The sequence below is a fragment of the Lottia gigantea genome (genome assembly GCF_000327385.1).
Source record: "Lottia gigantea unplaced genomic scaffold LOTGIsca_25, whole genome shotgun sequence".
Taxonomy (NCBI): Eukaryota; Metazoa; Mollusca; class Gastropoda; family Lottiidae; genus Lottia; species Lottia gigantea.
This window is the reverse complement of record NW_008708752.1, coordinates 2,526,266-2,538,733: the sequence shown is the minus strand read 5'-3', so window position 1 is coordinate 2,538,733 and position 12,468 is coordinate 2,526,266. Positions and strand designations below refer to the sequence as shown.

Here is a 12,468-nt window from a genome sequence, read left to right as displayed (position 1 = left end):
ATCATTCTACTTTTCTGCACCATGTGGGCTATTGAAGACGGGCAACATCCTGGATATTTTAAAAGGACAGCTCTTTTTTTTATCTGTCGAGGAATCTTTAACGTCCTCAGCCTGTAGCATACGGGGCCTTGGTTTATTGTCCCATCTGAACGACTAAACGCTTTTTCCATTATTGAACCCTGGACCATCAGGTTAGCGAACAAGCGCCTAACTCACTGAGCCACTGCGGCTCTCTGTCTATTTCACTCACATGTAGAATACATGTTTACTTGTCTTTTGTATGTGAAATTTGAACTATGATGGCTGCAACATATTCTGTCCATTTCAGTGCTTTTTCATAAATGTTTTCGTTACCTAGGCCAGTGCTTTTATGAGAATATGCTCTCATCACCAACAAAAGCTAATGTTGATTAATTCCAATTTTGGGTTAGTTTCAGATATATTGACACATGAACGGTATACGAACGTTGATTGGTCGATCAGTTGGTACTCTATCCGATAATTTGAAACATCGAGGCTGTAGTGCAAGCCATATAAGGGGGCGAAAGGGGGTCTAGGTGGACTTTAAATACATTTGAAAGCAAGACACTTCATAATTTTAGTTTTTGTTTCAAAAGTGAGGCATATGCCTCCATTACGCCATGGCCTTGATGACGGTAAGCATGACGAAAAAATCATTCTGTAGCGATCAAAACTTTATTTTTTTACGCAAGTATATATAAGTACATTCTAAAGCTTCATACATTTGTTTGACCGAGTTCTTGGACAAATTGTGACCAGATTCGACGTTGTTTGGAAAGCCTTCCAGACGATAACACATTTTTCCACGAACACAGTCAAACAAAATAATGTATGACGATATTTTAAACAAATGTATGATCTTGTGGAAGGGGCTGACGAAACTATTCGTTGCTTGGCCATTCCAGGTTTAGGTGTATTTTGACCTCAAAACATGGGTCAAAGGTGTAGTCATTTATTAAAAACAGAGGCCAAGTCGGGAACATAAACCATGTCCCCAGAGTTTAATGTTAATGAACATATTAGTGTTATGACACGACATTCGACATACAGTCATTTGTTTTACTCGCTCTTATTGCGTTATCAGACATTGTAACTTGTCAAGGGTGGATGTAAGATGGGGCTCTAATTATTACTAAACATAATTAGAGTTCTTGGCTTTAGGGCAATTGTCTGAGATATGCTCTTTCTTTTTCGTCGCGTCTGTTGGTCGAACCATTAACAATATAGCTCCAGGTCCATTATCAAAGAACTATAATCCAGATATTTACCAGAAAAAAGATACTTTTTTTACCAAATTAAAATAAATATTTATGATCGAATTTCTTAAAGTTATACGGTAGCAATAAAGTCATCCTTGTTCAAGGTTTTTGATGCCCTGAATCCATCTGTAAAGCTGGATCAACTATGAGGAAGAAGTAATCTGACAATCTGTGTATGATATGACTGATTTACTTGAAGCCTAACAATTATTTTACAAATCACACAACTGATGAAATTAAATACCGTATATTCGCGTGTATAGTGCGCAGTTTTTAAAGTAAAAGCGCTCGATAGACTGGGGTGCATATTGTTGACAGTGGCAAATATTACCACCGTTAGTTATGACAATACGTCATTTTGTAATTGATGGAAACCAATAACCCACATAATAAAAGCCCATCAATGTGACAAAATCGGTGTGGTATATTATATTTTTTTTTCAGTCGTGAATTTTGACAAATATGTATATTGCAATATGTTTGTAAAAGCTGTAGTGGCACTATGATGGTTATAAATCAAAAAGACACAGACAGTATTAGGGGCATTCTATATCAAAACATTCAGATGATCACAATAAACAAATCATATTTTGATATATGTATGTAATTTATTTACTTATTCTTATTTAATTTATAATATATCACAATTTACATAGCATAATATGCATTACTTGATATACAAGACAAAGAGATAAACTGAACTGAAACTATCTGGTGAGCTTTTTTCTATCACAGAAATTGAAAATTCCCTCTTAAAAGCTAAAATCGAGTTCTTAATACTATAGGAGGTGACAAATTTCTCTTTATAAAAATATAATTAATTATTCTTATTAGAAATGAAAACTAGCAATTACAATTCTTCATTAATCTTCTTAACGAAGCAGGGATCAAGCAATGTTCTTCTTTATAAAGTGAGACTCAAAACAAGATTTCTTTATAAGATTCTTTATAAAAAAAATCGAGCAAATTCTTCCTGATATAATACAGAAATAGCAATTGCAATTCTTCATGTAAATGAGAATCCCTGATTCCTTTTTATGAAGCATGGATCAAGCAGTATTCTGGGAGTAGGAATAAAAAAGAACATTACTTATAAAATGAAAATTGAGTAATTTTTCTTGATAAAATAGAGAAATAGCAATTCTTCATTACAAAATGGCAACTGGGAGCAAATTTTCATATAAATGAGAAAGGAGCAATTCTTCTTAATGAAGCAGGGATAAAACAATATTCTTCTTTATAAGGTGGGATTCAAAAGATGATTTTTCTTACTAATTTTACAGTAAGGACGGAAGATATTTCAATTCATTTGACAATTTAGATTTACCAATTTTGATTTTTTAATTACAGATTCTAAAATAATAAACAACCCCAACAAACACATATGTACAATAAACAACATAAAAGCTATTTCTATATTTGAACAAAAATAACAAAATGAGCCATTTATTAACCCTTTAAAATAATCATAGAATTGAACATCCAAGTAAAAGATGTAAAGAGCAGATAGGTTGCTTGCATAATATCACAGAAGTATCTTAATCAAGACCTGTAAAATCTTTGAATGTACCAAATTTCTTCTAAGGATATTCATGGTGTCATATATGCTGAGCATTTCTGACTTTCATCGGTATGAAATATCCAGGTTGTTGGGAGTAAGCAAGTTTTCGACTAAGTTTATTGGGTCATCAGTACATAGGAATTTAAAGGGCAAATTAACAGTGAGCTAAAGGAAATACTTTTTATTACATTATTAGAATTTACTATATTTTAACTTAAGTTTGTAATAAGGGAACAATTTTAAATAAAATTATATAATAACCCTTAGAAGACAATTCAATCCATCATTTCTTTTTTACTGATAAAGTAATTGATATATATCATAATTTGGTAGCCCTGAGGAATCTAAGACTAGGTATTACAATTACTCCTATTATTTAAAAGATTCGTTCCTATTATAAATCAATAGATTAGTTCTATGGAATTAAACAGATCTCTGTATAAAATCAAACATATTTCATTAAGCTGATCTCAATCTTTGTATAATATTAAACAGATCTCTGTATAAAATTAAACAGATCTCTGTAAGAAATTAAACATATTTTTTATCAAACTGATCTCAGATCTTTGTATGAAATTAAACAGATCTCTGTATAAAATTAAACATATTTTTATTAAACTGATCTCAGATTTGTGTATGAATTAAACAGATTTCTGTATAAAATCAAAAAGATCTCTGTATGAAATTAAACAGATCTCTATATAAAATTATACAGATCTCTGTATATAATTAAATATATTTTATTAAACTGATCTCAGATCACTGTATAAAATTAAACAGATCTCCGTAAGAAATTAAATAAATCCCTGCATGAAACTAAACAAATCTCTGTATGAAATTAAACAGATGTCTGTATAAAATTAAACAGATCTCTGTAAGAAATTAAATAAATCCCTTCATGAAACTAAACAAATCTCTGTATAAAATTAAATATATTTTATTAAACTGATCTCAGATCTCTGTATGAATTAAACAGATCTCCGTAAGAAATTAAATAAACCCTGCATGAAACTAAACAGATCTCTGTATGAAATTAAACAGATCTCTGTATAAAACTAAATAGATCTCTGATTGAAATTAACCAGATCTCTATATAAAATTATACAGATCTCTGTATGAAAATAAATAGATCTTTGCATGAACTTAACCATATTTACTTATCTTAGGCCTGGATAAAAATCTCATCATAGAAATTATTCGAAAAATTTTCAGAGAGATCTAAGAGAATTTCAAAAGCATTGTTATTTATTACCACCAAATCAAATGTGCTCAAATTATTAAATCTTTGTACATTTAGAAATCCCAAAGATATTGGCCCCATACGGTGCTTGTTACATACAATTCATAATATCTTAATTCAAATAATTATTTGAAAATATGCACAAAAATAAAAAGAACACTACAAATTTCAACATTATTAAGATAAATAGATGTATAATATAATAACTCTTAAAGTTATGAATAGTAATGCCATGGCAAAATCCATAATTGACAAATTATTTTCATTAAAGATTAAGAGACTTTAAATTATGCTCTGCTGTTGTTGAAGGTTTTATGACATCATTAATCCTGCAATCAAAGATTACTATGGACCCAGATTTTTCCCAAATTTCAAAGAGTAGGATGTAAGTCAATATATGTCAATTGGCATGGCAATACCTGAAAACAAATCAATAGAACTTTCTTCCCTTTTTCCTCTCTTAACTTAAGAGAAATCTAAGTTATTCAAGATCAGACCAATATACAGTCCCAGTATGACTGCAACCAATACAAAGGAAATGACACCAACAATGATGCTAATGTTGATCATCTGTTTAGCTGACTTGGCATTCAAATTAGCTCCTCCAATATCTCCTCGAGCATAAGATGATTTAGCCTGAAAAAATAATGTGGATAATTTTCTACAAATCATTTTCTAAAAATAGGTTTCATAACCTAAGTTTCTGTACTGGGGAAAGATTTTTTTTCGTTTTTTTTGTGGATATCATAATTTTCCTTTATATATCATGATGTATGTATCTCAATATTTCTTTAAAATGGTTTCTAACACAAAATGTTGCTTTCTGGTCAATCAAAGAGTTTTAAATGTAAGAAAAAACAAAAAGTCAATACAAAAAATAACCATCTTCAATATCAAGAAAAATATTGAGTTATTTGTTGAACTTGTGTAGATATAAATTAAGAAAATATCAATATCAATAATGATAATAAACCAGTAGTAATACTAGAAAATGCCCAGCGTTAAAGTCAGAGCTAACAGATGCATTTTTCAAGGCTTCAAATGTCAAGAAAACACTCTCACCTCACTAGCTTTGAGAATAGCAATGATACCAGTTGGCCAGAAACAACATAATGTGACAAAGACAGCAGCACACATATGATCAGGGGGTGGCGGGCCAGCTGCTGTGTTTGGAGGTACATATCCTTGATGAGTTACCTGAAAACAAAGAACATGAATTATAAAATTAAAAACATAACGGAATAAATTCAAAATAGGAGAATGTTACAATCTACTTGGTTTATTTTTTACTATTATAACGTTAAGTTTATTACATTTTAGTTTATTGTCCTAAACACTTCTTCCTTGCCAATATCTGCATCACTGTTAGGGATAACTGACTTGTCCCTCAGAGAAGAAACACCATGGCTCCCAACTGTCTTATGGAATTAGATAATTAGAAAACTTATATTTCCACATACCACAACATTAGGGTAGTTGTAAGCTGGTTGTCCAGGCTGTGTGTATGTATATTGTCCAGGGTAACCATACTGTACTGTAGGTGGGGGTCCATATTGTTGTCCTGGTAAGGGTTGCTCTGGATATTGAGGTGGTCCTGCAGCTGTAGCTTCAGTGTAACTTGGAGGCTTCTGTCCTGCTGTAAAATATAATGCCAGCATTATTTGGAGTGAAAAGAAAATAGTGAAATTTGTGAAGAGGTTCGGTAACACAGTCGCTTAGAGCGCTGACATTTGCACACTTACGTCAAAGAAATGGTATTGGATAGTCATCTTCTGTCATTATTTCAATCAACCCAGCTGTAAATGAGTACAGAAAGAGCAATGCCAACTTGGAATGTTTGATCAAGGCAAGGACCAGCTGGTTGCAACTTTCTCTCTTTCAAATGTAAAAGCAATGCCACCAGAAAATGTTTCACCAAAACATATGTCTATCCCTCCGTTGACTGACGAGACAAAACTCCCAGTTTTAATTCCTGTAATTCCTAAACAATACATTGTCATTATTCATTCAATCATTCCTAGACATTGCTTTCTCTGACTCTGGACTGACAGTGACAGCAGAAGCTTCTCTCAGCTTATTCTACGTAACTTGTTAGCTTCCAACATAAATAATGACATCTCATACCTTCCTCTGATTTTTCCATTTTATTCTTCAATTAGTATTTATCGTAAAATTCAATAAACGTTTAAAAACAATATTGAAATAAATGACAAAATAATTATTTTGTTTACGTCGATTGTTAAACAAAAATAAATTTTTAAGAGCGCCGTCTACTCTAAACCGGAAGTTATTTCAAAGAAAAGATAATTTAGAAAAAATCAGACAACAGTTAAACCATTTGTTTAATAATCAGACATATTTATTGTCTGTCCCTGGAAAGAATGATTTGTAACATGGTTTAGTAACTTACTCAGAGCATCCAGTTTTGAATACTACTATACTTAGTTAGGCTACTTAAACTAAATAGCTTTCTTCTAAAAATGCAGAAATGTCGTCGGCTACGACTTGGCTTATTCTTGAGCATTTGTATAGTTTCCTTAAAGCTGTCCTTGATGTACTTTACTAAAGACCGCTTGTTAAAAAATCCGCCACGGTGTTGAAAATAATGTTATGTAGTCTTGGATATGCGAATTTTTATACTGAAAATTTTCTTCATAGGTGAAGGCCTACTCTTTTTACCCTTTTTTACTCTAAAATGACTATGCGATCATACTATGACCTGGCTGGCTGTCCTACAGTAAAATTTGGAGGTTGGAGGTAGGCCCCCAGACACAATGCGCACACGATCCGCATTTTATATTCGTACTGTATAATACCGCACCTTACCGACTTGGACCCACATGTTGTTTATTTGCAACTCAACTCAGTTAAAAATCAGCTTGTTACTATAACCTCACCATTCATCTCAAAGATAAAACCAAAAGCACCAGAATTACCGGAAGACATGATTTTTTTGCCACAATAAGCATGACGTCAAAAAGGATTTTCGTCATGTACATTGTAACACCCCGGTAACGTCATGTTACTGAAGTAACAAGCAAAGAAGATGGCTGTCAGAGTTCTAGTCTACAGAGATTACAGCCCCTGGGCTAGGCTTTAAAGTTACTTCATGGTTAAGGATTAACAGAAAAAAAGTAATGGAGCGCCTCACATTAACTCCGCGACACCAGTCGATCGATTTTAGGCAATGTCTTCCGGCTGGGGATATTTTACCGTCATGGTCAAACTTGCCATTGGACACCAAATTACCGATGCATAAAACTCCTGAGGGAAGGGTCACACTCTATACGACTCCGCTATCAGAACCGGTGAGTAACCTTGCTCTGAATAGTATTTTAAAGATTCTCCGTGGCGTTCCAACTACGGTCAATCCAGACCACCACCGCCCCACCCCCAACTCCCCATAAAAGATCCCCCACCCCCTCCACTAGTTCTTTTAATTGAGTTCTTAAACGTCTGGTGCTGTGATCCCCCATTACAAATGATTACAAATAGGCCTACGACTACTTATCGATGTATTTCTGCTGTCATCATAAACATATAAGACCTAATAATATTAGCGCATTGTGACACATTGTAAGGCGTTTTCGGCTTTTGCTCCGGATTGAATTTGCTGTGATGGTTTGGTGAATTAAAATGCCAAACTTATTCATACAGAATTTTTAGTCAACTTCAGCGTTTTTGTTTTGTCGAGATATCCATTTCTTCTGTCTGAGGATCTATTTGAAATCTTCTATTATTAAACTGAGACATTTCCATTTTGCTCTAGTGGGCGTATATCTGACCATGGGCTATCTGATTATCTTGCATTTGATACAAGTTTTAACCGTTTTTTTTTCGGTTTAAATTACAGAAGTACAGAAGCAGCCAATGTATAGATTTTGATTTGTCAGATCCTCTTGGAACCTCATTGTCCACAGAATACCAATCTCTACACGACCCGCACCTCAAATCTCATTTTAACCTACGGACAATGAGGCGTCATCTGGTGAGAAATGGTTTTATCACATCATCAGGGGAGGTAATCTGTACGTTAAGAGAGTTTAACCAGTATCGTCAGTATCTCAGACGTCTGTGTTTACTGGAAGTTACACAAGAGCGCAAAGAGGAGGTAAGTTTAATCATGTAGAAGACAACTGGACTAATTTGGTATACAGAAAGAGTCTGTTCTAAAAGCCCCCTTTAAGTGTAACTGTCTTTAACCATTATGTCCCAATTTATTCATATTGTTTGACCAAACCTCTTTACAGGTCCTAAACATTAAAAATCCACAAGTTTGACATTTGCTATAATTGTAAGTAATATGACCAAAATAACTCTCTTCGCAGAAATAAGTAGGCTAAGCTTATTATAAAGTTTCTAAATTTGGTCATAATTTAGTTACAACAGCTATTTTTGTATAATATGATAATTTCTGAACAGTCGTTATTAGTCTAGTGATACGTCAACTGTTCCGACTTTCTGAATGTGGCACTCCAGGCAAAAAGCAAAGACAACATTATTGTTTATGCACTCTTTCGACAATTTGGAATAAAGTTCATTGAAATCCCACCATACAAACCCAACGACCTGTAATATGTGCAAGCGTATGCATTTGATTTTTTCTGAATTTCAGCTCGCTTACTTGGAAGCTGCTCGCATGAAGAAACAAAGACCGTCTAAAACTGAATTTGCGCCCAAATTTCATGAAATAAAAAAGCGTCAACAAGAAATGCTAGAGAAAATCAAACAAAGGTATGTTGATGAACTTTCCTTCTATAATTGAAAAAACAAAAAAAAAACAAAAAAAACCCCAAAAAACAAACAAACACATTTCATTAAATCAGGATGTTAAAATTCTTCTTTTTTTGTTTGTTTCTGTGGGTGACTCTATAATTTTGTCATCCATGATCTGACGATATTGATACAATATTATCGTTATTTTCTCTTGATTTAGATCATTTCATATCCAATTAATATCTCTGATTCAATCAAAGGCCTTCGGTTCTTTTTTTAAGCCCACATTATAATGTATGATTTTTGGTATGATTTGATATACTGAAAATGTATAAGGAAAGTGGGCGTATTTTGCTAAGCAACCACTTGTTATATTTATATATATAATATATTACGTACGATGGATGACTACCTGTCAGCACGTTTCGGAATATTCCAAGAAAATGATCTATTTGGCGTTTCAGACACGAAGAGCTAGTCAAGATGGAAGAAGAAAGACTTCAGAAAAAATTTCAACTTCAAGCTGAGAAAATGTTGAATTACGAGGAGAAAAGAAGAGTATTAGATAAACGACGAGATGAAATACTATATCGTCATAAAGAAGAGGTACAATATCACTATATGTACCTTCTTTTCAGGGCGACTATGATAACCTATATACCAGTAGAAATTTCTAAATAATGCTTTGCAAATCTGCAAACTGCACACAATAGTACCGGGTCTAATAGCAACACGCATTATTTCTGGATTTCATATTTTTCAGTTAAAACGAAAGAATACAAACTTACTGCGATCTTGGATAATAAAAGATCAAGAAAGAAATAAGAGATTAGAAGAGCAAAAAACAGATATGATACTACATCAAACACAAAAGGTATGCATAGCATAGCATAGTATAGCAAAGAAATGGCATAGAATCGAATTGCAACGAATTGAATTTAGAATAGAATTTAGAATAGAATAGAAAAGAAACGACATAGTATAGAATAGAAATTAATAGAATTTTTAGAATAGCACAGCATAGTATAGCAAAGAAAGGGCATAGAATCGAATCGAAACAAATAGAATATGAAAAGCCTAAGAATAAGAATTCGAATAGATTAGATTGCCTCATAAAAACGTTTACAAATCCAAAATCTCTTTTCAACTTTTAATCAAAAGAATGTAGAGAACTGGCATAAGAGAAAACTGCACGAATATGAAAAATTAGAGAGAGAAAAAGAGGTCAGAGAAAGAGAGCGAGAATTGATTGAAGAAAATGTCAAACTACGTGAGAAGAAAATTAGAAAATTACGAAAACGACAATTAGGTAAGTAATTTAAAAGATGGGCTATAAAAATCATCGAAGCTTTATGATTCGGAAACGCGAGGGAGTGATTAAAGTTAAAAACTATTGATAAAAATAGAAGCTGTTATTTTAATCAAAGTAGGTTTACGTTAAAGAGATGATTTACTAATTTTTGCTTTACTAGTTAATAGAAGACTCAAGTTCAGATTTTTTTCGTCGACTTCTGATTCGCATGTCAGTGTGTTACAGGTCATGGTTCATGAGGGTGATTTTGGCCTGGTGATATGTTAATATTCTGCAGAAGTACCAGAGCTGTACGAAAATCACATAATTTCTTCAAAAGATCTCAAACTAGGAATTTTATTTTTAGTTCTTTTTTTTTCTCCCTCTGTCTGGAAAAGGGTACCCGAAAAATTGATCCTGTTTATAAGGTCGAGAATAGGAAATACGGTGTACGAATAATTTTTGATTATCCAGTCATTAACCGTTGCATATGGCTAACTCTTCAAAAAGACGAGTCATCATTGTAACTTTCAAACACGCATAATTATGGATACGCACGCGGTTAAGAAGGCTAAGATTTCGACGGTGAACGCTATGTACGGATTAGCTTAGCTGAGTAATTCCAGTTTCTGGGACTAAAGTACGATTGACTTCTGAAAATGGTGAACCATGAAAATAACTTCAAGACTTTTTTCCATAATATTCACTGACTAAAACGACATGGAATTATTGTCGCTCCAGCCTGTTTTAAAATAAAACAAATTTAAGATTTAAGAAATATAAAAATTATTATATTTCAACACGAATCGGTCTGATAATTAGACGAAAGTATCTCTTTGAAATCTTAATAAATACCAAAAAAAGTATTAAATGTGGATATTCTAAGTAGATTTAAATTTTAATTCAAAAACTAACCTGCATATTAACATGCTACTGGAGCAATTTTTCTCATAAAGCGAAAAAAAAAGGAAATGTCTGGAACTTTGAAAACATTTCATTATGTTTCTTATGTAATCAAAATGTGACTGAAATCAAAATCACAAAATCTGTAGAATATTACACCGATGGTGGCTCATTGCTATCGTGTCAAAATTTGGAAGCTATTTGGACACGCGGTAATTTCTCAGTCGTGATATATCAACGCAAACGAATGTATTTGCGGCTTGTCTCAAGTTATAATTTCACCCAAAATACATGGTTAAAGCGGCAGTATGCAAAAATTTCATTATCAAAAACGTCGTAAATTATACCTGAAAATATTTCTAAAGTATGCTATTCATATCTACTTAATGAAACTGAATTTGTTTTAAAAGGGTTAATTAAAAACAGAGCGTACTAATTGTTAATTAAGCAGTTTGAACTAGATTTGGTGTTTGGGTTTTTAATGCCTCGATAATATTAAATGAAACTTAAGAATATGTAGGAGACATATTTCTCTACAATCGGGCAATTAAAGACTTCCAGATACGTTAAGGGACACATTTCTCTATCAGATGTATTTGTCACAAATTTGAGCAGAAAAATTTTTTTGACCTACTAAAAAGCGGAACGCCCCTTTGATATTATAGCATAGCGGGAAACTCTGGGTAACAACATGACTATGTTCTGTTTTAATATTTCTAGTTATAACATAATAACAAAACATTATAGAGCGATATAGAGATTTTAAAACAGAATCTGAAACATGTTGTTACAGTGTGACCTTCAGACAGCTGACCTATTTCAGCCTGTGTCTCTGCTTAGTAATTTCTTAAGTTGGATGTGTAAACCAATTTACTTAATACTAAATTAACAATTTTCAATTGTCTTTTCCAGCTGAAATTAATACTATAAAAATGATGAGAAAAAGACGACAGATGAATAAAGAAAGAAAATATGCACAGAGACTTGCCCATAAAATAGTCACAGGAAATGTTCATCCGTTCACTGAAAAAGGTAAGATTATAAACTAACATTATTTAAAACAACTGCCAGTGGTGGGAACCAGGGTTGGGAATCAATAAACGATGTTTTTGATTTCATATAACCAACAATGCTATTGATTTCATGCAATCACTGTAATACGAATGTAAATAAATGCAATCAACAATACATTTGATGCCATAAAATCAAAAGTAATATTGTTGTAATAGGATCAAAAATGTTATTTATGTAATACAATCAACAATACTATTGACGTAATACAATCAACAATACTTTTGACTTATACAATACTATTGATGATATACAATCAACAATACTTTTGAATTAAACAATACAATTGAAGTAATACAATCAACAATACTTTTGAATTAAACAATACAATTGAAGTAATACAATCAACAATACTTTTGAATTAAACAATACAATTGAAGTAATACAATCAACAATACTATTGACG

The 12,468-nt window shown here is 32.5% G+C and overlaps 2 protein-coding genes across 2 annotated transcripts; one reads left to right on the top strand and one right to left on the bottom strand.

Annotated features, from left to right (window-relative positions):
- Positions 1 to 4,546: 4,546 nt before the first annotated feature.
- LOTGIDRAFT_160626 (hypothetical protein) lies at positions 4,547 to 6,224 on the bottom strand (the record flags this gene model as incomplete). Its single annotated transcript, XM_009055731.1, has 4 exons — positions 4,547 to 4,717; positions 5,144 to 5,278; positions 5,542 to 5,717; positions 6,206 to 6,224. 4 exons carry the CDS (start codon positions 6,222 to 6,224, stop codon positions 4,547 to 4,549), a joined length of 501 nt encoding a protein of 166 aa, XP_009053979.1.
- A 994-nt stretch (positions 6,225 to 7,218) lies between these two features.
- LOTGIDRAFT_160625 (hypothetical protein) lies at positions 7,219 to 12,040 on the top strand (the record flags this gene model as incomplete). Its single annotated transcript, XM_009055730.1, has 7 exons — positions 7,219 to 7,389; positions 7,935 to 8,192; positions 8,697 to 8,815; positions 9,262 to 9,403; positions 9,561 to 9,671; positions 9,959 to 10,106; positions 11,904 to 12,040. The coding sequence occupies 7 exons, from the start codon at positions 7,219 to 7,221 to the stop codon at positions 12,038 to 12,040; spliced, it is 1,086 nt and encodes a 361-aa protein (XP_009053978.1).
- Between the last annotated feature and the right edge of the window lie 428 nt (positions 12,041 to 12,468).